The sequence below is a fragment of the Trachypithecus francoisi genome, unplaced genomic scaffold (genome assembly GCF_009764315.1).
Source record: "Trachypithecus francoisi isolate TF-2019V2 unplaced genomic scaffold, Tfra_2.0 Lachesis_group3, whole genome shotgun sequence".
Classification (NCBI taxonomy): Eukaryota; Metazoa; Chordata; class Mammalia; order Primates; family Cercopithecidae; genus Trachypithecus; species Trachypithecus francoisi.
In genome coordinates this window covers 135664762-135690906 of record NW_022681468.1, presented here as the reverse complement: position 1 = coordinate 135690906, position 26145 = coordinate 135664762, and the positions used below count along the sequence as shown (strand labels likewise).

At 36.0% G+C, this 26145-nt stretch overlaps 1 protein-coding gene across 2 annotated transcripts in view; it reads left to right on the top strand.

Moving 5' to 3' along the window:
• Positions 1-26145, top strand: part of UNC13C (unc-13 homolog C) — a 670888-nt gene that overhangs the window by 351657 nt on the left and 293086 nt on the right. For both annotated transcript variants that reach the window (XR_004431983.1, XM_033190063.1), the window contains exons 14-17: positions 2605-2761; positions 12988-13056; positions 14676-14765; positions 19281-19409. Coding sequence is in view for 1 of the 2 variants with exons in the window: in XM_033190063.1 (XP_033045954.1) it covers positions 2605-2761; positions 12988-13056; positions 14676-14765; positions 19281-19409 (445 nt within the window). In the remaining variant the exon portion in view is untranslated. The remainder of the gene's footprint in view (positions 1-2604; positions 2762-12987; positions 13057-14675; positions 14766-19280; positions 19410-26145) is intronic.

The window sequence follows — 26145 nt, the reverse complement described above, 5'->3', positions numbered from 1 at the left end:
AAAGCCACAGTTTTCAGGATAATCATTTATTTTTTGTGAGAGTGCCACTCAGGGCAGCTATTTATGTATGTGTTCAATAATACAAAATTCAGAAATGTCTAGATTCCTTGGTGGCATAGTAAGATTGAGACCAAAATAGCATCACATTATATAGTGAAATTTTCTTTCCTCCATGTATGTTTTATCTTTCACTTTTATCATAAGCTGTGCTTTCTATTTTCAAGTATTTTGTTGTAGTTCAAATGAAACAGGTTTCCTTGGGAGAAATAACAAAATTGGATCCTTGATGCTTCTGATGGGTATAAATGATACCATTATTCAAGGTTTAAAAGAAATGATCTTTAAGCATAAAACTGGCATTATTCAATCTGTTCTCACTATTCATCTATTTGCCTAATTAAATCTTGTCTGTAACAAAGTGCTTAGAAAAGAGAATTGCTTACAGAAGATATTTCTTTCTGAAAAATCATACAAACTGGACTCAAGTCAGAGGTTAAAGTGACTTATTCATTCAATGTATAATGAGAGGAGGGTGTCTTGTTACTTTACAACTGTGAGAGGCATGCAAATGCAAAAGAACATTTTGGTTAAAATGTAGCATTTTAGGAACCAAAATAAGTTGAAGCAGCCATGAGGAAGTAGGGAGACTCCTGCACAGTTGCTTTCTGATGGTGCTAAATTCCACTGGAAATTGTACTTTTGGTGTGTTCATGCAATATTCAAAGTTGAGTTTACGCATCTTTGTGGCAAATTACGTTCTATTTTTTTAAGACACATTTATTCCACGTTATGATCAAACTATTACATTTAGCAATCAACATCGAGGGTGCAAAAAAAAATGTGCATTAAAAACATTCACTAGAATGCTTTACACAAAACAGAAACTAAAGTAACCTGTTATACAATTAGTCACAAATATAATCCTCGAGGTTTTGTCCCATACACATGAGTATTGTCTAAAACACATCTTCTCTGACAGCAGCAAGGCCCTGTCACCACTGTGCCTGGCTGAATTCACAACTGCATTGTAACCTGTAGCTTCCTTGTCAGTTCACTGGCTTTCTTCTCCTGCTAATTAAGGTCTTCTGCCACTGCCGTAGCTACTGCTGCTACTGGCACCACCATGGCCAACCTTGGTTTCCTGGTTGGCAAAATATTGGCCTCCATGACCACAGGAGCCAGAGCTTCCGCCTCCAAAGTTTCCACCCTTCATTCATCCAAAATTTGAAGATTGACTCTTATCATTGCCAAAATTGTGGTAGCTTCCACTACTTCTGAAACTGCTTCCATTCTTACCAAATCCATGATAGTCATCCCCACTGCCACCATATCCACTAGCACCACAGATGCCAAAAAAGCCACACAACCACTAAAGTTTCCTCCATGACCAAAGTTGTTATTCCTCCAAAACAACCTCCATGACCACCACCAAAGCTTTTAGGACCACTTTGACCTCTTCGACTGGGTGAGGCCCTGGCCATCTCTTGCTCTGACAGGGCTTTTCTTACTTCACAGTTGTGGCCATTCACAGTAAGGTATTTCTGAATGACAGCCTTATTTATGGAGTCATGGTCATCAAAGGTTACAAAAGCAAAACCCCTTTTCTCGCCCCTGTCTCAGTTATGATTTCAATCACTTCAATTTCCCTGTACTGTTCAAAATAATCTCTTGAGTGCTATCCTTCAGTGTCTTCTTTAATGCCATCCACAAAGATCTTTTTCAAAGTCAAGTAGTTACCTGGTCTTTGAGAATCTTCTCTTGAGACAGCTCTTTGTTTCCACAACTCTTCCTTTGTGGCCTTGCGTTCAAGGCTACATCCACCTCCTCCGCAGTGGCATATGTGACAAACCCAAAGTCCCCGGAGCCCTGGGTGTTTGGGTGTCTCATTACCACACAGCCTGTGAGTGTTCCCCATCACTCCTCAGACTCTCATTAACTTTTTTTCCAAGCTCAACCCTCTGATGCAGAGCTTCTGCAGCTGTTCAGGCTCTTTCGAAAACTCTGACTTCGACATGACAACAGTGGCAAGGGAGATTTTAACAATGCTTTCTCGGCAGCGTCCGTGGGCGAAAAGGGCAAATTACACTCTAATTAAGCCACTTTACATTTGTGAATTAGAAATTTTCAAAAGGCGGCCGGGCGCGGTGGCTCAAGCCTGTAATCCCAGCACTTTGGGAGGCCGAGACGGGCGGATCACGAGGTCAGGAGATCGAGACCATCTTGGCTAACACGGTGAAACCCCGTCTCTACTAAAAATACAAAAAAACTAGCCGGGCGAGGTAGCGGGCGCCTGTAGTCCCAGCTACTCGGGAGGCTGAGGCAGGAGAACGGCGTAAACCCGGGAGGCGGAGCTTGCAGTGAGCTGAGATCCGGCCACTGCACTCCAGTCCGGGCGACAGAGCGAGACTCCGCCTCAAAAAAAAAAAAAAAAAAGAAATTTTCAAAAGGCCGAAATTGTTTTTCTTTCAAGTAGAGATTGTGCGTTTTCTCTCCTTTTCATAGATGTAGCTGTGGAATTACTTCATTGCTGATGTTAGAAGCTCTGTTGTTGCATGAATTAATTAATTTCCGTTTAAAAAGCACATTATGTTTTTTGTCTTGCAGGCACTTTTCATGTCTGTCTTCTAAATACATGTGCCCTGGTGTCCCTGCTGTCATGAGCACCTTGCTGGCTAATATAAATGCTTTTTATGCTCACACAACAATTTCAACAAATGTGCAGGTTTCTGCTTCAGATCGATTTGCTGCGACCAACTTTGGTGTAAGTATAATCTTTTAAACTTTAAAATTCCTAGCAGCTTATGGGAGTTACATTTCAAGAGACTTTGAACTTAAGATGTTCTTGGAATCTTACTGCAGAAAGGACATTTTAGGGAATAGCATAATGGGCTCCAGCTCAAAGTTCATTTGAAAAATTTTTAGTAAATTAACTTTGACATTCAATATAAATTTTCGTTAGATTGAATCTTCATATCTTAAAGGATCTTTTTCAATGAGGGAAAAACATACATTTTATAAGAGAATGTTGGGACTTTATAGGGAATTCTCAACGTATGCAAATTTGGTGTTCAACATTTCAGATTCACTGTCTTGTAGATACAGTTCCCTAGTAAGTGAGAGTTTGGCTGCCTTCTCTGGAACATATTAGGTTCCATTGGCACTTCCTATTGGTTCCTTCTGGTACTAATGGATAGTGGCACATCCTCTAAGTAAAACATAGTAGGTGTTTAAGGAGCCTAAGAAAAACAATCTGTGCCTAATTAAGGCTGTCCATCTGACATATGCAAAGACATCAAGAATGCATTGAAAAGTAGAAATTCAGGCTGGGCGCGGTGGCTCATGCCTGGAATCCCAGCACTTTGGGAGGCCAAGGCAGGTGGATCACGAGGGCAGGAGATCGAGACCATCCTGGCTAACACAGTGAAACCCCATCTCTACTAAAAATACAAAAAATTAGCCAGGTGTGGTGGCAGACACCTGTAGTCCCAGCTACTCGGGAGCCTGAGGCAGGAGAATGGAGTGAACCTGGGAGGCGGAGCTTGCAGTGAGCCGAGACCACGCCACTGCACTCCAGCCTTGGCGACAGAGCAAGACTCCATCTCATAAAAAAGAAAAAAGAAAAGAAAAGAAAAGTAGAAATTCAGGGAATCAAAGCAGCCCCAAGAATTCGTCTGTTGCATCCATCATTGTAACTTTCTCTACAAGTATACTGTAACTGAAATTGGCAAGACTGGAAATAGGATGTAAATTAAGAGTATTTGTAGTGAAGTGGTAAGAGTCAAAATTAAAAATTAGTGGAGATGGAGAAGAGAGGATAGATACCAAAGTTTTTCAGGGCATAAAATCAACAGCCTCAATAACATTTGGTATGTTTGGGGACAAGGACAGGGAGGGAAGAAGAAGATGCCTGGAAATATTCCCAGATTTCTGGTCAGGGCAAATGGGTAAGCAGTGGCACTGTTCAGTAATCCTGTGAGACAGGTTTTTTGTTCTCATTTTTTTTTTTTCATGGAGGAAACTAAGATCAATTGTGGGAAAGTGATTTTTCATGGCACCATATTGTTTCCACTGTACTTCCAATTTAGTTCACTGAATATATTTTTGTTACAGAGTATATTGTTTAGAACTCAAATTTTGAGTTATATGTCATAGAAAAGAAACAGTTGAGACACAGCAAATAAAAGGGTGAAAGAAAACACAGTAGGGAAAAAGATGTGTTCCTGTGTTTACTCTTTTTCTGTCCTTTTCCTCTAAGAGAGAAATGCATGTGAGGTGTATGAAGTGAATTAGAATAATCAAAGGAAACTAAAATTGCTATTTAATGCCAAATCAAATAAAATGCCAGTAAAGGAGACTACTCTTTGGGTTAGGAGTTATAGAGTTTCTGTTTTTATTGAAATTTAGCAAGTCAGTTTAGTCATAAAAGCCTCAGTTCCTCAACACACTCAGTGAAGAAGATAATTCTTACTTTAACATGTTTCTCAAATTTAAAATAATGATAAAATGAGATAAAAGATGGCAAGCCAGTTGATAAAAGTTAAAAGTGTCATTGCATAAAATGTGAGGATTTTGTCTTTCCTGCCTTACCTACAGTGTAACCTACAGTATCAGCTACTTTTGTTAGACAGATTGACTCTTGCAGAAGCTGGAACCAAAGAACGTTCCCTAGCCAGCTCAACGAAATCCTGTTGTTACCAAATACCAGATCATAGAACAGTTTTGTTATAAAAACCTCATCTTAGTAACAGCACATGTTGTCTTGGGATTTTCACCTATGATGTAAAACATTCTGTGCTATGAAATTGTTTTGCTTCTAATATTCCGTCTGTGTATATTGTGAAGAATAAGCCAACATCACGGAACACTGAGGCTTTCTCCCTCTGAGAAAGATGTGTTTAAGTGATTAATATCCACCATAAAAACTACCTGAAGGAAAATTAGATAACGTGCTCCTTTACTTCATGCTGCCCCAATGAAGAGAGAGCAGATTGATTTCAGTACATTTTAGTATTTCAGTGGCAATATAGTTATAACAAACTTCATTTTGTAAATCCAATAACTTATTATAGAATAGGGCCAAAAGAAAGAGAAATGTTTCTTCAAACTACATCGTGAAAAGTTGGTGATCTGGTATGTAAATTTGACTATATTTTTCTAGCTATTGAAAATAATGCCATTTGATGAGTAAAATATACTGAAGTATATATATATCCTGCCTCTATGTTGGAGCCTCAGGTTTTTATTCACCTAACTATTAAAGCTGATTCTGTCATCTGGGACTCAATGACAATTATATGCTCCCTTCTTGATCCTTCTCAAAGGTACATAACCCACACATTTTGAGACTCCAAAAAATAAACCAGTGGAAAATGCTTTCTTACCTATAAGAATTGTAAAACAAATCTTTAAGAAAACCATTACACATTTAGATCTTTTCATGTATAAATCATATTTGAAATCATGATGTGGATGAAACATGTTCAAAAATAAAGTGAAAAGGACAGAACCCTTGGGTATGCAGAAGAGATGCAAGCAAAGTTTATCCAGGAAACTGGCTAGACCGATTGGATGACAATGATTTTTTTTTAAATGTGATTTTATCTCACCACTGCACTCCAGCCTGGGAGACAGAATGAGACCCTGTCTCTAAAAAAAAAGTGATAGTGTAAAAGATAAGGTAAACGATTTTGGGAAAGGGGTAGTATATAATATCATTAACTGTCATAGAGAGTTCAAGTAAAATGGAGAATTAAATTAACCCACTGAATTTGGCAAGTAGAAAGTCATCAGTCAGTGAAGCAACTGTGGTTGAAGCCTGATTTCATGAAGTTTGTTCAGTGAATGGCATAGAACAAGCTTGTCCAACCCATGGCCTGTGGGCCACATGCAGCCCAGCGTGGCTTTGAATATAGCCCAATACAAATTCGTAAACTTTCTTCAAACATTATGAGACTTCTGCATGATATTTTTATTGCTCACCAGCTACCATTAGTGTTAGTGTATTTTATGTGTGGCCTGAGACAATTCTTCTTCTTCCATAGAAGCCAAAATATTGAATATCCCTGGCATAGAAGCACAGCGATATAAATTAAAACTCAATTATTCGTTAAAATATGATACAGTCATTCAAAATCAACTTTTTATGGAAAAGGTTCTATAATTGAGCAATGCCCATGATATAATGATAAATGAAAAGAGTATGCTAAAAAACTCTCTATGCAATTTAATTCCAACACCGAAAACACACACAGACATACATACTCACACACACACATACAGGTTTAGAGATGAGACTGGAAGGAAATGTGCTAAAATACCAATGATGTAGCCACCTGGTTGGATTATAGCTGACATTTTGTTGGTTTTGTTTTGTATTAATCTTTATACAACAGTCTTTTTGTTATTATTATACTTTAAGTTCTGGGGTACATGTGCACAACATGCTGGTTTGTTACATAGGTTTACTTGTGCCATGTTGGTTTGCTACACCCATCAACTCATCATTTACATTAGGTATTTGTCCTAATGCTATCCCTCCCCCAGCCCCCCACCCCCAACGGGCCCCGGTGTGTGATGTTCCCCTCTCTGTGTCCATGTGTTCTCATTGTTCAACTTCCACTTATGAGTGAGAACGTGTGGTGTTTGGTTTTCTCTTCTTGTGTTACTTTGCTGAGAATGATGTCTAAAATTTTTTATAAAACACCTTAAGGCTGTATTAACTTTATAACAAAATTCTGAAAGAAAGGTTGAAATTGGGTGAGGAAATGGACTATTCTTTCAAGGAACTTAAGTGAGAAGATAAAAAGAGAGATTGGGCAAGAGTAAGAAGGTTTTACCATATAAAAAGAAACTATTTTTATTCTCTGCTTGGGTAGGGATTTTTAAACTATTTAATAAGGTAAATATAAACATGTTTATAGTGTTAGGAAAGGAGTTAGTTGCAAGAGTGAGGTTGCGAATTTCTCAGATGGGAGAATAAGTGACTATAAGTACTATCTCAGAGGAAAGGAAGGAAGTGCAGTCATGAGGGCGGAAGGAGACGTTAGCCTTTAGCACAAGAAAGGACAAGCTCTGCTCTGAAATTCGAGGAAATAGTGTGAGAGTGCTTGCAGAGAACACTAAGCTTTTGATATAGAAGTGAAAAGTTGGGGTAGTTGTACCTTATTTGTAGTCCTTCTTTAAAGTTGTCTGGAAGGCCAAGAATTGCTCATTTACAAAACAAGGGCTGTGAAATGGTTGCAGAGGGGAAGGGGGTGGTAAAAGTTTGGATAAGCTACTGAGGGGAATACAAAAAAAAGAATGTTTCAGGGACATGTAAAAAAAATTCTTAGTAAAGCTAAAAGTGTCATTTGCTGTTGGGGACTATAAATTTGTTGTCACAATTCTTGTGACTGTGAGTTTCTTAGGGTGTGTCAGCGTTCTGATTCTGATCTATGAGGAGATATAGCCGATTGTTGGATTGACTCTAGGCTGAAATTTTGCAGAAAAGAGGCCATGGGAAGGTAAGGAAATTCATATAAAGATAATGGGGTGAAGGTAAAGTGATTTGCCATTAGCTCTAGTTTTTGGTAAGTGGAACCATGAGAAGCATGATGGATAGCAAGAGAGAAGGAGGGGAGAAGTGGGGAAAGGGACAGAGAAAGTGGAGGAGAGAAAACGGGCAGAGACAGAGGATTGTGGGAGCAACGTATTAATAGCACCTTTCAGTTAACATTTGGAAAGGGAAGTCTCAGGTCCAAAAGGTAACTCAGGGAGTAGATTGTTGAAAATTGATTGTAGAATAGCGGTATGCTACAGCTGGCTGGCACGTGCTCATGAGAACTGATTGGTAAATTTTCAGGAATATTGCAAGGTGGTTGTTAAACACAGCCATCCTTGAAATTGGACATATTAAAAGTATTTACAACATTAAAGTTAGCAAATGCTAAAAATCAAGGCTTTTTGCTTTCAGAGAGCCACTTTACCAGCACATCACTGAGTGTAAATGCTATTTGGAGTCCAAACAAATACCTTTATTAAAGTGTCTCTATGTGTGTTGAAGGCACTCATGGGTAGATCAGGAGTTGAAAAGGAACAAAGCTCCATGAGGTGGGAGGCAGTCAATATTTTAATTTTAAAGGTGAAATTTCCTAAAGAGGAAATATATTTAGTGAATTATCTTGAAATACAAATATCAAATAAATCAATAGTAAAATTAATATTTTGGAGCTATTTTTTAACTTGAGTATATACATGCTCAATATATATAACCAAGTATAAGTGATATTTTTATTGACTAACCAACCTTATAATATTTTCTTTCAGAACATTTTTGGCTGCATTTTCTTTGATCACTTCATATGACAAAAAATTGAAATATTATTTTTATAATTTTTTTTTACTTAGCAGAGTTGACTTTTTTAAATGAACACCTTAGCAGAGTTTGTTTCACTTTCACAATGCCACATGCATTTTAGTAATATTCACAAAATTTGGGAAAACACCAATTTTTTTTAATATGTGATATAAAAGCAAAAATTACAGCTGACAAAGTTGAACAGGCAAAGTGAACTTTATTCAAGGCTATTGCAATAGGGGAGAGAGGTCAGAGCTCAGTTAGAGCTCAGCTCCACTGACATGAAAGGCAGGACTAAAATAAGGAGAAAGTAGTGAAGGGTGATAGTGGAAAGGTTGATCAATGGGATGTAACCAGTGCACTGAGTAATTTTGAATCTGCCATTCTTTCTTCTGCAATTAGGCCATCTTCATTTGCTAATTAGAGCCATGGAAGTTAGGCTCCTATCTTCCCAAGTAGGGTCAGAGGTAGGAGTGCTCTCTCCTTGATGATTACATTTCAAAGGGAAGGTTCCCAAGTCTTTCAGGAAGACATTCTTGGATTATGAAACCGGCAAGAGGCTTTACAAAATATTTCCATGTGAAGGGGCAGAAAAAGAATTTATAATTCAAAGTTTTCTAAATAAAATGCTTTAAGAAAATGGAGGTTGAGACCTAGAGTCAGGAAGAAGCCTATCTAACCAGGCTGAGGGGAAGGTAAGGATGTCTTGATCAGTGAACAATAACATTTCAATGCTTTTCAAGTTTTCCTATGAAGGGACTCTTTAAATATACTTTGAATTGGTGAAATTTATTAATTATTTTGTCATTGAAAGCATCATTTTAGTGGTATTCCATAATTGTATGATCTTTCTCTTGGTATCAGAATTAATCTCAAATCAATAAGTGCTGTAAATGTATGTCCGGTATGTTCATATGTTTAACACTAATTGAATTATTTTAAAATTATCAAAATTGCCTATGCATTACTTCTGTCTGAAATGTCTTTCTTAATGAATTGCTGTTTTTGGTATGATCTGGAAAAAAAGTATTACAATTTGCTTGTTGTGTTCTGAATTATTTTTATCTTATTCCTGAAAATTTTATAAAAATCTAAGATAGCATGAATACATGGCAAGCTCCTCCCAGGGGTGCTGAAGCAGGTGAGGGCTGACGAGCTTAAGCATCATTAGCTTCTGGTTAAATTCATCCCTGCTGTTGAAGCCAGACTTTGAGAAAGAAAGAAAGAAAATAATGAGAGAAGCTGAGAGTGAAGCAGAAGTTATCATACTCCTTCCTTACAAGAGCTTTTGCTTCCACAGTTCCCCAAGTCCTGGTGGAAACTTCCTGAAGGTGCACAGTCAGGGGAGCAACTGCCTCTTCCCCCTGCCCGTGGGCCAAATGCAGTCCACCAACTCACCAACTGGTTTTGTAAGGCCCATAAGCTAAGAATATTTTTTTAAATATTTTCTAATGTTGAAAAAAAATTTTAAAGACTGTTATTTTGTGACACATTAAAACTATCTAAAATTCAAATTTTCACATCCATAAATCAAGTTTCATTGGAAAACAATCATGCCTATTAGTTTACATATTGTCTCTGGCAGCTACTGTGCTACCGTATCAGACTGAATACTTGAGACAGGGTTGGCAAAGTGAAAAATATTTACTAACTAGCCCTTTGTAGACAGTTTACCAATCCCTGGTCTAGTTATTCTGGTCAACTAATTAAACCAACTTGGGGTCTTTTTTTGCTTGGATTTACCTTTTATTTGTTTTAAAAAATTTATTTAAATTTCTAATTGGATATATAATAGTAGTACGTATTTATGGGGTACAAGATAAATTTTGATACATGCATACGATATGTAATGATAAAATCAGAATAACTGGAATATCTATCATATCAAGCATTTATCATTTCTTCATGTTGGGAATTTTCCAATTCCACTCTTTTAGTTATTTTGAAATACACGACCAATTATTGTTAACTATAGTTGCCCTTTGTGTTACCAAGCACTGGATTTTATTCTTTCTAACTGTATTTGTGAACCTATTATAATATTTATTATTATTTTTATTATTGATTTGCCCCTACTAGACATATGTGGACCTTATTTAATAAAAAAAACTGAATAATGTGGCAGTTTTAGATATTGTGCCATGTCCCTCGGGGAAACATTTTTTAATCACCCAGTATTTCGTTATTCCTCAAATCACACCCTACAGGCAGTAGGCCTCCTCTGCTCTGCAAAGGCAATCTCACTCTAGTTAAATAGAAATTGTTGTAAATAAAATTAAATTTCAGGCTGTCCTGCTGTTTAAAGAATCTCTGTAAAAATTCAATCAGCAGCGTACTATTAATTTCACATCATCTGATGTTGTTCTGAATTCAGTGACAAGAAGCCCAGCAGTTTTCTTCACAGTTTTCTATTTTCCTTGAATATAAATTTTCCAGCTGGGCACCAAAGACTAGGTAGGGAAACCAAATGTGGGGATTGTATCAGTCAGAATTCTGTTCAACTGCGTGAAACAGAAACTCACTAAATACATTTAACTTAATAAGATTTCCCCCTTTGCTCCCCCACCCATGGAAACTAAGTTCAGAGGTAAGGAATTCAGAGCTGGTATAACTACTCAGTATTGTAATATTTTAAAACAGTGGGCAGTAGGGGTAGGATGGATGTAGGCAATCCTTTTTTCTCCATTCATTCTTTCCATTTTCATCTAATGGGCATGAAATAAGTGCTCTATCTTCTGGAGACTATTAGAGTTTTAGGTGGGAAAAGGGAAGAAGCACAAAGGGCAAAAGTTAAAAAGTCTGAAAGGTATACCTAACAAAGAATTATACAGCAATCACTAATGTAACAAACACTATCTGCCAAGCACTCTTTTTAAATATTTCAAAACAGTAAATCGTTGGTAGTATGGTAGCTGGGTCTATTTTATTTAATAAGCTGTCTACATCTCATTGGCCAAACCATGTCATGTGGTCATTCTTGGAGGAAAAGAGCTCTGAGAAGGTGAGCATTTCATATGGGCACATTTATATGATATTCTTTTAGTAAGAAGCAGTGGAAGAATGGATATTGGGCAGACAACCAGTACCATTTGCCCCAGTGAGTATAAGAGGGCCAATGATTTGGGCCATAGTATGGTTGATAGTCACTTCAACTGTCTTGATGATTTGTGCCAATCACAGAGATAAGATGAGGCATCCAGAGATGTGATACGAATCACACTCACTTTGATAACCATTTGAATGATTAACTTTACTGTGGCCTAAACTAATTATTTTAGTGGTTCTTCTCTTTTTCTATCTGGATTGAGGGCCACCAACCCAAATGCATGGAAGTTGGAGAGTTAAGAAAGGACTGCATAGCTTGCCTCATCCCCTGGGAAGGTATAATGGAGAGTGGCAGAGAAAGATCTAAGACATTCAACTCATCTGTATTTTCTGTAGCTTTGTTGGGATAAAGGGTCTTAACCTGCCTAACAAGATTGCATGCTTCTGGGAGGCAGGACTCATTTCTCAGGCTCCTCTATTGCCTCCACAGAGGTTAACACAGAGATGATACTCGAACTTTCTTCACTGATATATAAATCTGATGACGGCAGTTCATTCAGAAAATTAGAGTTTCAGCTTAGGAACAATTTACCACCTCTTGTTAATATTCAGCTCACTCCATCAAGATCAGTGACTTATATACCCCATAAATCCACCTCCTATGTGAAACTACTGGGAAAAGTTTTCATTTTTGTCAATATCCTCCAAAGTGCAGTTTGGTGTTTACAGAATATTGATGTTGGCAGGGACATTTTATGTCATTTAATCTTACCTCTCCCATTTTTTTTTTTTTTTGATGAGAAAACTGCAATTCAGAATAGTGGAGTGTCTACCTCTAAGGTTTGCATGTGTGACTTTTGTGTTTTGATTTTGTTTTTATGTAATCCATCCAACTTTAACCATACACTTAATAAGAGAAAAACTCTTTATTCTCACCATCTTCGAATACTTCTGTGAAGAGGACAGTTCAACACTGATACTGCATCAAATGGAAGCAACAACAGTTTTTTGGCTGCATTTTTATACTAATTTTAGCACTAAATCATACACAGCCTTTAAAAGCAATTGATCCTTTCAGATTATAAAGTCTACATTTGCTTCCAAAAAGAAAATTTTTTTGAAATTGGTTTTGACAAAAACAACACCTGCTCCCACTTCCGTAGGAGGGGGAAGTGTAAAAAACTGTAATATATTGTCTGGAGAAGGGGCATGAAGTACAGGAATAAAAAGAAGAATGGGTTGCATTTTCTCTTGCTGATACATTGTATTGTTGTGAATTATTGCACATAGAGAAATGTACTGGCAATTTATTTGTCTGATCTCTTTCTACAAAATGCAAGTCTCTAGATACTTTGTTAGAACAATTACACATTTCTCATTCATCATAGAGAAGAAGTGTGACTTATTGAAAAGAACATGAATTTGGTGTCAAAGAGACCTGAGTTTGAATCACTGCTATGCCACATAGTAACTTTATGATCTTGGACAAGTCATTAATATATCTGATCCTTCCTTTCTATAAAATAGAGACAAAACTCAGAATTATTATGAGGCCTCTAGAGTGGTCATTTATTTCCATTCTCCTATTTTGTGTTTGCTTTGTACAGAGGGAAAAATTCATAAAACTACTGGACCAGTTGCATAACTCTCTGAGAATTGATCTGTCAAAGTATAGGGTATGTAGAAATTTACTTGCATAAAAGAAAACAAACTGCTATGTTTGGTCTAGATAATTTCCTGCCATATAAAAATCACCCATCATGGAACAGAAAAATAAAAATATTGATCTCAGGTGCTGTCACCCTTAGAAATAATCCCTTTGTTGTTCAGATTCTTTACCCTACATAGACTACAACAATACTCTCTCTGTGTGTGTGTGCACATGCAGCTTTAATTTTGTAATTTCTAAAATAGCCATCAGATTCAATGACCCTCAGCTAATTCATAAAGTAGACTATGGCCCAGTCCTCATTCTGAAAGCTCATCCTTTGTTACTGAAATATTCCGCTGATACTTCCTCAATTTCTGAGCTTCCTACTTAATTTACTGCTTCATTCTCTTTCCTCCTGGATTAGGGTACCAAGAGTACCATGCAAAGTTGTACAGAATTCATTGTCAACGATTCTACATATCACCTCCTGGGGAAACACATACACATACCACGAATATATTCATGTGTATATGTGCATAAATATACACACATATAATTTTAGTTACAACATATTTTAGTTAGAAAAATTTAGTTACAAATTTTAGTTACAAAATGTCTATGGTGATAACGAATACATGCTCTCTTATATCTTACATTCTTTAACAATTTATCCTAAACATCTTTTCTTGTTTAAGCATATCTATCTCCCATGCATTCCTTTTTAATTAGTCTCTTATTGACAGATACTTTAATTGCATACTTATGGAAGTTATAATACCAAATTTAATTTGCTATTATTTCCTGTTGGTTATTTCATGTTGGATCTGGGGGCCAACCTAATGAGAAGAGGACAACCATTAAGCCATTGAGAGAGATATTTGGGGGCAACAAGGGCCTGAAGTCACCTCATTCACTACCTCATCATAAGCACACTAACCCTGTTCAAGTTCATGAATATCTCGTAATTAGCTGTGGGTTTCCTAATGGCTCTTTAGAAAAGCATGTTAATATGTGAAATTGACCAAAGTAAAAATTGTTTCTTAGTTCAAACATTTTATAATTATAACTTTTCATTCCTTCAAATTATGAACATCTGTATTTTCAAATGCTACTTCTCATCAAATCTTGCTAAAAGAAGCCTTTTGGTAAAATCCATAGTATTTCAGGAAAGACTATATGATGCAAACTTATTTTTTTAACTTTTAAAGTTTTTTGTGACTAAAAGTAAATGCAGCACATGTATAATTTCTGAAGTATTTTTAAAAAAATACTTATCTTGAGAAAATCATGAAAAATTTTTCCTATGTATGCTACACTTCTTCCTTTTAGTAGCAAGACTATTTTAGAAGCAAGCATTAATAACATCATAACATTGTAATAATGATATTGTTTTGCATTTATTGCATTGTAACTATAAATAGAAGAGTGCAGCTTTCCAAGAGTATAAAAATATAATATTTCCAAATTGTTTATATTCTATAATGTTTTATGATAAAAATATTTTAAGAATACTTTAGGGGTATTTTAGTAATTGTATACAGTTTACTTTCCATTTTCTTTTATGAGAAGCTAATTTTACTATTTTTCCCCACTGGAGATTTACTACTGACAACCTTATCCATTTTCTGTTTCCTGATTAACCAGGAAAACTTTCCTGCAAGCAATACTGAAAGACTGCAAGACCTGAAATCAACTGTTGACCTGTTAACAAGTATCACCTTTTTTAGGATGAAGGTATCTCATTTTATTTCTGTCACTGTTTTGGTGTGGCATAGAACACATTCATCCCCTGGTAAAGTCTTGCTTTACCCTCCTCTTGATCAAGTACTGTGTCAACCCCATTGATTAAGCTGTACTATCTTTGACCGAACTAAATGAATCTTCCAATATAAGGTATAGTGAAAAAGAGATTATCCTAGACATTTAAAATACTCTGATACATTTGGCTCTAATGTAGTTCTCAGTTAAATCTGTCTTAGATAAAGTTCTCTAGTAAGTGGATGTGGCACTTAAAAAATTTCCAATGGAAATGGAGTTCATTTCTAATTTTAGTTTTAACTTAGATGTTTTGCTAACTTTTTTGCTACAAGAAAGTGGCTGACTCTTTTAAGTTTACCCCAATTGTGGCAACTTCCATTTTCAGCACTGGGAATGTCTGTGTAGGAATATATTTGATCACCTATCTAATTGGTATCATTGGCTAGGCCCTACAAACCAGGTATTTCTTTTTAGATATATCATTTCTGCTTTAATTGCAATTTCTCTGCAGTCATAGTTCTGGCTTGCAGTGCAACTTATGTAAAGCATTTTCAGAAACTACTTGCCAGGCTATGGGCTAAAATAAATGCTCTTTGAAAGAGAGTATTACGATGCTTATTCAGAAAATTCCTAAATAGAAACAATTGTTTTTCTTAGCATTTGCCCATAATTTTTTTCACTAGAACCTCTAAAAGTGGCATTTTGTAGTGAAAGAGAGACACAAAGGGAAACCATAGTATATCAGTGCTCATTTAGATTCTTTAAAGTTGTATTAAAATTCATTTGGTTTAAAATCAGGCCAACTAGGTGACTAGGATAAATAGAATTTGCATCAATTCTAATCTACTGTCAGTAGTTACTGGAACATTGTGCAAATAATGATGGCGAGACCCAATCAAGTTGACTTAGATTGACAAGTGACATCTGCCATTGACACTGAGGAGTGAGGAATGGGAGTGAGGGTGGGGCGTGCCAGCATGGTGCTACCCATCTTCCATGCCACCTTGATTAAAAACACTATCTCCTTAAACTTGTAACTACTCTTCCCCAACCCTCACTACCAGCTGATGACTTCGTTTCCTATTTCAAAGAAAAAAAAAAAATAGGAGGAAAGAAAGAGGAGCATCCTCAAGTTCCAATCACACACTCCCATCACCTACCCCAGTAGGTGCTTCCTTGTATGTGTCCACATATTCTTTCTTTTTTACTATTGGTGAGCCTGTTTTCTTAGAACATGTGGTCTCTTCTACTTATGCAATTGATTTTTTTCTTCTCTTGTGCACTAAAATACTGGTCCAGCAATCCTCTCCACTTTCCTGAATTGTCAGCTTTCCCCTATGTATGTGCTACTGATTTTACAGTCTTCAAAATACCGCTCAGCTTCACTTTCTTCTATAGCTACTACCCCAGTTCATTTCCCTTAATAGCAAAACTCCTTGAAATAGTCATCTATACATTTCCTTCCAGTTAATTTCCTCATATTATCCTTTGAACAAATTTGCTTCTTCTGTTATCCTTTTTTCTCATTGCAGAGAGTAAAAATCACTCTTTTGTTGCACAGTCCTATTAGTTTTGATAAATGTGTAATTATATAACCACCAGAGCAATAAGATACAGAATAGTTCCTACACAATTCCCTTGTGCTACACCATTGTTGTCAACCCTTCTCCCACACGCTGGTAACCACTGATTTGTTCTTTGCCTATAGGTTTGCCTTTCCTAGAACATCATGTAAATGAAATTGTACACAATGTACCATAACACAATAGAGATTCATTGGTGTTGAGTGTATCAACAATCCACTACTGTTAATTGCTATGTAGTAATTCTTTGTTATATATGTACTACCAATTTATCCATTCCCTCACTGACAGATATCTGAGTTATTTCCAATTTTGGTTTATTACAAATAAAACTATTTTAAATAAGCATGGGATTATAGTTGTAAACATACGTTTTTATGTTCCTTGGGTTAAATCCTCAGCAGCAGTGTATGAGAGTCCCAATTCTTCTGCATCCTCTAGCAAAACTCTTGGGATTTTCCATGTTATGTATGTATATATGTATGTATGTATGTGTGTATGTATGTGTGTATGTATGTATTATTCTAGTAGAAGTGATGTTGCATTATCTTAATGTATTAATTTTGTCTTAAAATTAATAATATTGAGAATTTTGGGGGGTTGACTTGCTATCTAAATATCTTCTTTTGTGAAGAATGTTGAAATTTTTACCCATATTTGTTAGCTGGCTTTCTTACTGTTAAGGGCAATTTAATTTTAATTATTTTAAACTGATTGATCAAATTGCATGTATTTATTGTGTACAACATGTTGTTTTAAAATATATATACATTGCAGGATGGCTAAATCTAGCTAATTAACATATGCATTACCTCACAAAGTTTTCATTTTTGTGAGGAGAATATTTAAAATCTGCTTTCTTGCATTTTTCAAGAATACAATAGTCTTGAGTTTTGAGAGTTTTTGTATGTTTTGGATACAATTTTTTGCCAGATATGTGATTTGCTATTATTTTTGCCTTGTTTGTGCCTTGCCTTTTAATTGTCTTAAAAATATATCATATAGCAAGTTTTAAATTTTGGTCTACTTTATCATTTTTTTTTCTAATTATGGATAATGCTCTTGGTTAAACCAACATCACAAAGAGGTTTTTTGGTGTGTTTCTTCTAAAAGATTGGTTTTACCTTTTATATTTGGGCATATGTTTTATTTTGAATTTTGGGAATTTTTTTGGTGGTGGTTTTTGTTTGGTATAAGGTATAAAGTGTGAATCAGGGATAACGTTGTACATATTTATGTTTAAGAGTTCCAGCAGCATTTATTAGAAAGATTTTCCTTTCTCCATTAAATTGTTTTTGTATTATTGTAAAAAATTAAATTGATCATGTATGTATGGGTCTATTTCTGAACTCTCTATCCTGTTCAATTGTTTGTACATCCACCACTACCATCCTGTCTTGATTACTGTGAACTCATAGCAAATCATAAAAAAAAAAGATAATGTGCATCCCACCTCGTTTCTTTATTTTTCACAGTTGTATAGGTGATTATCATTCTTTCTAGGATTTTAATTGAGGTTTCATTTCATTTATAGATCAATCTGGAGAGAACTGACATTTTAACAATATTAAAACTTCAACTCTGTCCTTAGTTTTTGACCACACTGCAATCAGACTTTTACTCTCTCACTTCCCAAAAATGATTTGTCAACATCGCATGTTTTATTTCTCTCCTATAACATTGGCTCTTGTGGGGGTGGGCGGGACTCTCTACTGCTTTATTCTTTCTCATTTGTCTGTTGTCACAGATTTAGAATTATGTAAGATTTAACTGGGTTTATTTCTTGGACCTCTTCTCTTCACTATCCATACTCAACCAGTGTTGTTTCTTTACATTCTTCTGTAAGATAATAATTTCCAAATCTATATCTCTAACCAGAACTTTTCCACAACTGTAGATTCATTTTTCCAAATACCTTCTTGAAATTCATGTATATGCCTAATAGGCTTCTTAAACTGTTCAGAATTGAGCTCCTGAGCTCCCATACACAGTTTTTCCCATTTAAATTGAAGTCACCTCCCTTATAACAGTTGCTCAGGCTAAAATACTGGGGACAACTGCAGCTCTCACACAAGTCATCCAGTCTGTCAGGAAATCCTGTTCACTCTTTTTTTCTAAAATTTACCAGAATATGATTTCTTCTAATAATTTATAATCCTACCACCTTGATCAAGCATCATCTTCACTAGACTAAATTTTAACATTATTCTCAAAATTGGTCTTTCTATTTTTTTCATAGCCCACTTTAAGGCAGCATAAGGGAGCCTTATAAAAGATAGTTATTATGCTAAAATTAGGCCATTTTGCTCTTACGCTTAAACTATCCAATTCCTTCCCACCTCACTAAAAGCTAAGATTCTCATAATCATCTATATGTAGTTTCCCCTTGTTCTCACCCTACATCTTCATTTACCATTGCTGTTTATTGTATTAGTTCTATTCCATTGAAACACTTCCTATCCTTCTTCTGTTTTACTTTTCAACATGCATCATCATGTAATATATCTTATATATTTATTTTGTTTATTATCTACTTGAACTTAAGCCCATGAGGAAAGGGATTTTTATTTCTATCGTTCATTGCTGTATCACCATTATCTGGCATATAGGAAGCAATAAATATTTGTTGAGTGATGGAATGGAATGAAATCAAAGAATGCATGAACTATTAACTGGTCACGTTAAGTGTTTTTATTTGAGTGTTTACAACCATTATCATTTTCAATAAGTTTTTATATCAGAAAGTTGAAATGTTTACATGTTTAAAACCACATGGTAAGATGACACTTACTGAACATAGAAAAATCAACTAAAAGTCTTTATTGAATATATATTTGAGTAGTTTCTACTAGATTACAATGTGTTATTGTTGCATTTGAGAAAATAAGCGTCTGTCTTTGTCTGTCAGGTTCTGGAGCTGCAAAGCCCCCCAAAAGCAAGCATGGTGGTGAAAGACTGTGTAAGGGCTTGCCTGGATTCTACATACAAGTATATTTTTGACAATTGCCATGAACTCTACTCCCAGCTAATAGACCCGGTAAGAAAATATGTATGTCTTTTATAATCCCCACTTTTGTTTCTAATATCTGTTTCTATACATTTAGCATGAGAGTAAATAGAAAAGTATGTTCATTTAATTTCATATTAACTGCAAATTTGAGAATTTCCATATCTTTTCTTCACATTTGAATATCACTTTTGCATACATGAACTAATTCACTCCTTACAGTAACTTTATGTAGTAAAGGCACATATCGTTTAAGGTTTTAGCTGAAGAATCAGTTTCAGAAAATTGAAGAGATTTTCGCAAGGTCACACAGTGGGTAGGTGGAAGATTTGGGACTACACATTAGGATTCCAACTCCCGTTTCTATGTTCTTCCCCTAATTCACACTGCCTCCCATATCATTTTATTTCATTTATTTGTTTTTTGAGAAGGAGTCTCACTCTGTCGCCCAGGCTGGAGTGCAGTGGCGCAATCTCGGCTCACAGTAACTTCCACCTCCTGGGTTCAAGCAGTTCTTCTGCCTTAGGCTCCCCAGTTGCTGGGATTACATACATGAGCCACCATGCCCAGCTTATTTTTTTTTTTTTTTTTTTTTTTTTTAGTAGAGATGGGGTTTCTCCATGTTAGCAGGCTAGTCTCAAACTTCTGACCTCAGGTGATGCACCTGCCTCGGCCTCCCAAAGTGCTGGGATTATAGGCATGAGTCACCACGCCTGGCCTATATGTTAATTTATTAAGAAATATTTCAAAAACACAATTTAAATCAAAACCACAATGAGATACAATCTCACACCAGTAGTAATGGCTATTATTATTATTATTTTAAATTTTTATCTCCATAGGTTTTTGGGGAACAAGTGGTATTTGGTTATGTACGTAAGTTCTTTTGTGGTGATTTGTGAGATTTCGGTGCACCCATCACCCAAGCAGTATACACCGAACCCAATTTGTAGTCTTTTATCCCTCATATCCCTCTGACCCTTTCCCCAGAGTCCTCAAAGTCCATTGTATCATTCTTATGCCTTTCCATCCTCATAGCTTAGCTCCCACTTATGAGTGAGAACATACAATGTCTGGCTTTCTATTCCTGAATTACTTCACTTAGAATAATAGTCTTCAGTTCCATCTAGGTTGCTGTGAATGCCATTAGTTCATTCCTTTTTATGGCTGAGTAGTAGTATTCCATTATGTGGAGATAGATATAGATGTAGATATAGATATCACAGTTTCTTTATTCACTCATTGATTTATGGGCATTTAGGCTGGTTCCATATTTTTGGAACTGTAAATTGTGCTGGTATAAACCTGCATGTGCAAGTATATTTTTTGTGCATGGACTTCTTTCCCTCTGGGTAGATACCCAGTAGTGAGATTTCTGGATTAAATGGTAGTTCTACTCTTAGTTCTCTAAGGGATCTCCACACTGTTTTCCAAAGTGGTTGTACTAATTTACATTCCATTAGCAGTGTAGAAGTGTTCCCTTTTCACTGCATCCATGACAACATTTTTTTTTTTTTATGTTTTTACTATGGCCATTCTTCCATTAGTAATGTGGTATTGCATTGTGGTTTTGATTTGTATTTCCCTGATCATTAGTGATGTTGAGCATTTTTTCATGTATTTGTTGGTCATTTGTATATCTTCTTTTGAGAATTGTCTATTCATGTCCTTCGCCCACTTTCTGATAATAATTTTTTCTTACTAAGTTGTTTGAGGTTCTTGTAGATTCTGGATATTAGTCCTCTGACAGATGTATAGATTGTGAAGATTTTCTCCCACTCTGTGGGTTGACTGTTTACTCTGCTGACTGTTCCTTTTGCTGCACAGAAGCTCTTAAATCCCACCTATTTATCTTTGTTTTTGTTGCATTTGTTTTTGGGTTCTTGGTCATTAAGTCTTGGGTAAGCCAATGTCTAGAAGGGTTTTTCTGATGTTATCTTCTAGAATTTTTATAGTTTCAGGTCTTAGATTTAAGTCCCTTGATCTATCTTGAGTATATTTTTGTGTAAGAGGAGAGATGAAGATCCAGTTTCATTTTCCTATGTGTGGCTTACCAATTTTCCCAGCACTATTTGTTGAATAGGGTATTCTTTCCCCACTTTATGTTTTTGTTTGCTTTGTTAAAGATCAATTGGCTGTAAGTATGTGGGTTTATTTATGTGCTCTCTATTCTCTTCCATTGGTCTATGTGCCTGTTTTTATACCAGTACCATGCTGTTTGGGTGATCATGGTCTTATAGTATAGTTTGAAGTTAGGTAATGTGATGTCTCCAGATTTGTTCCTTTTGCTTAGTCTTGCTTTGGCTATGTGGGCTCTTTTTTGGTTCCATATGAATTTTAGGGCTGTTTTTGCTAGTTCTGTGAAGAATTGTGGTGGTATTTTGATGGGAATTGCATTGAATGTGTAGATTGCTGTTGGCAGTATGGTCATTTTCACAATATTGATTCTACACATCTATAAGCATGCAGAATGACTATTATTAAAACATCAAAAAACAATACATACTAGTAAGGCTGCAGAAAAAAGGGAATGCTTATACACTGTTGGTGGGAATATAAATGTGTTCAGCCACTGTGGAAAGCAGTATGGAGATTTCTCAAAAATCTTCAAACAGAACTACCATTTGACCTAGCAATTCCATTACTGAGAATCTATACAAAAGAAGATCAGTTTTTCTACAAAAAGATAAATGCACTCATATATTCATCACAGCACTATTCACAAAAGCAAAGACATGGAATCAATCTAGGTGCCCATCTGTGGTAGACTGGATAAAGAAAATGTGGTGTATACATACCATGGCATACTATGTAGCCATAAAAAAAGAATGAAATAATGTCCTTTGCATCTGGAGACCATTATCCTAAACAAAATAATGCAGGAAAGGGAAACTAAATACTGCATATTCTCACTTATAAGTGAGAGCTTATAAAGATGGGAACAATAGAAACTAGGCCTATTGGCAATGGGAGAAGGCTTAAAAAACTAACTGTTGGGTCCTATGTTCAGTACCTGAGTAAGGGGATCTGTCGTACCCCAAACCTCAGCATCACACAATATATTCATGTAACAAACTTACATATGTACCTCATGAATCTAAAATAAATGTTGAAATTATTTTTTAAAATTTCGGGAATACAAAAGAAAATATAGAAAGCAAATCAAACATGTATATGCTTACTACCTACTAGCTATAACCATATGTTGACATTTTCCAGTATTTCTCTGCTCTTATTTAAAGACATTAAACGTTACACATAAAATAGCATTTTGCTTTGCATTTCCCAATCCCATCCCACTCCTTTTTTGTCCTTTGGAAATGAACACTATTCTAATATTGGTGAGTTTGAAATATTTTCACATATGATCAATGAACGCTTGAATTTTATGTTCTATGAATTGCCTGTCAGTCTTTTGTGTGTGTTTCTCTTGGTTTGCTTGTCTATTGCTTATTAATTTATAGAAAAATCTAAAAATGTGGATCCTAATCCTTTTTTGGTTATGTGGATTTCATAGATTACTTCCCTCTTGATGACACATCTTTTTTGTTATATTGAAGTTTTCTAATGCATACTATGACATATATAGCTATTACTTCTATAAAATTGACTTTTACAAATGTATTCTAGCTTGGGCAATCTGGGCAACATAGTGAGACCCTATCTCTACAATTTTTTTTAATTAGCTGGGTGTGGTGGTATGTGTCTATAGTCACACCTACTTAGAAGGTTAAGGTGGTTAGAGTGAGCCCAGGAATTGGAAGTTAGAGTGAACTATGATAGTTCCCCTGCATTCCAGCCTTGGTGACACAGCAAAACCCTATCTCTATTTTTTTAAAAAATGTGTCTACTGCCTATCCTTTCCTGAATAGTGCACTTGCTCCACTAGATATTAAAATTTGTGTGATTATCCATGAAACATTCTGTTTACTTGGGAGAGGCAAATTCTAGAAAGCAAATGTTAAATGAAGCAAGTAAGACTCTTCCAAACTGAATTTTTAACTAGGTTTTATATAGTATGGGGTCGCTGTTTTTTTGTTGTTGTTGTTTGCTTGTTTTTTGCTTTATAAGAAAACATATTAAGCTGAGTTTGGCGTTCTATAAGCAAAACAATATATAACCACATACTTGTTTATAACTTTAGCTTATCAACTCTGTTAGATATGCTCTAGTTTTAAAACTTGGTCGTCCAGGATTACTAGGAGCTAAATTGGTTCTCAATTGTATTTCCCCGTGAGTAGTTTTCTAATGACTTTTCTTTGTCTAATCTCTGCTTTCCATCTTCCCCCCATAGGGCTCTTTCAATTCTTTTAAATTTTTCAACATCATTATCTTTATTTTACCTAAAGGCTAAGATTGAAACTTTTTATTGTACCATGTAATTACCCATGCATAACTTTTTTTTTTTTTGACAAAGTTTTGCTCTGTCACCCAGACTGGAGTGCAGTGGCGCAATCTCGGCTCACTGCAACCTCCGCCTCTTGGGTTCAAGTGATTCTGCTGTCTCAGCCTCCTGAGTAACTGGGATTACAGAGACCCACCACCTTGTCTGACTTATTTTGTATTTTTAGTAGAGACAGGGTTTTATCATGTTAACCAGGCTGGTCTCAAACTCCTGACCTCAGGGGATCCACCTGCCTCAGTCTCTCAAAGTGCTGAGAGTACAGGCGTGAGCCACCACGCCTGGCCCCATGCATAACTTCATAATCAATCTTACTAGACTTCACCAGGTTCAGTTTCCTACTCCTCACACTCCTGAACCAAACTGCTCTGATCTCATGAGCGCTAAATTTTATAATTTCCATGAATCAGTCATCCTTTTTCACATCCCTGCATTTATGCATTTTGTTCTATATACCTAAAAAAACTCTCCCTCCTTCCCTGCTTTCATCAAAATCCAGCTCCGAGATGATCTTTGTTAAAGAAAAACTTATTCATTACACCCATTACAGAATGGTAAGGCAGACTATTCAAAGAGGACTATTACAATAGTTACACAGGAAGGCTACCGCAATGGGATTTTATAGTAGAAAAGAGAAATTGGGCTCAGCTGTGAATACCACAAGGAAAAGTGGGAATTTATAGCCAAGGAGCTGAGTTAAGGGGAAGGACTTAATGGATAGAAATTACTAAGAGGTAACATTTGGGGTAAGGGGGGATCCTGGCCAACAGATCTGATGGGATTCTTGCTGAAGGCAGACCAGGGTGATCAAATATCACCGGAAGCACTGTGGAGGAAGGAAACCTGATCAGATATCAAAGTGTGATCAGATATCAAGGATGAACAATTCTGGCTAAACTGAGAAGATTCTTGCTAAATTAGTCAATGCAGAAACTAACATGGGAGCTCAAAAGTTGAGGTCTGGTTAAAAAGAGAGCTCAGAAGAGTTTGACTAAAGTTTGGTCAAAGAGAGAATCTTTATCATTTCCTCATCTACTAATTAATACTCAGTGGATGAATTAAACTGCCAAAGTAAAGTGGCATACCTTACTTGATGTCTTTCTAATACATAAATAATCACAACGACAATCATAAACAAGCAGTTTATTTCTGTAAGAGAGCTTCGTAGGTAGTTCCCATAAAGCAAACGTGCCCCTAACAAAAAGTAAATGAACTATGTCACATCAAAATAATCTAATATCACTTAATATCTTCTGACTTGGCTTTCAGAAAAGATAATTACATAATTTTCTTACTAGTTTTATTTTTAGGTAGATAGATCTTAGATTTTATGTGAAATTTTGTCAATGTAGGGAATGCTTGGAGCTAAGCTTTAAATCTTGGAAAAACACTTTTTCATCAACATTGTTATTATTTGAAATTCGAAAGGAAGCATCCATTGGAGCTGAATTATTTAGGGGGCTAATACTCTCTAGAACCCTCTAGAACCCTTTTGAAGGAATATTTCAAATGTTTAAGCCTTATCTCCCCTCAGTTGGCTGCAACTCCATGCTCCTAAGAATTCAAGGTAAGACCTTTTTGTCTTATAGCGTACATCTCACTTGTCTTCAAATTCTAATTATTTAACTCAAAATTAAATACCTTCATTTCAAAATATATCAAGAATCAGACCACTTTTCACCAGATCCATGCTTCTACCCCGCCCGGCTCAGAACCGTAATCATTGTTCGCTTGGATTACTATGTAACTTCCTAAGAGGGCTCAACGCGTCTACCCCATCACCTTATGTCTGTTCTCAACAGAGCAGCCAGAATTATTTTTTAAAAAAGGAAGTCAGATTATATCACTCTTCTGCACAGAATGTTCTAAGGCCTTTCATTTAAGTTAAATTCAAAGTCCTACAAAACTCCACATGATCTGGTTCATGTTACGCTTCTCACCCCTCTAACTCTAATTCTGTCCCCTTGCACATATCTCCATGTGACTGGAGAGCCAATGAAGAGCTGATGCGCAGGGAAGTAATGTGAACAATGCTTTACCCCTGCTTTTTATGACAGAGACAGAACTTAGGACAGTGCCGAGTAGGTGCTCCTAAAAGCATTTGTTGAATGAATTGAATAAATAAATAAACTGATTTTTCTCCAAATAATACGGTAATTATAGATATATTTCAACTCTGATAAACAAGATTGAATGAAATGCCCTATTCTGTGGTAGACTCTCAATGCTTGCCTAAGGCCTCTTGCACTTACTGTGGGTCATGTGGCAGGATCCCAGATGATGAGATATGGGAAAGGTAAATGAAGGTCACTTCTCGTCCCAACCCATAAAAACATCTTGTCACCTGCAGTGCAATAACTTGGA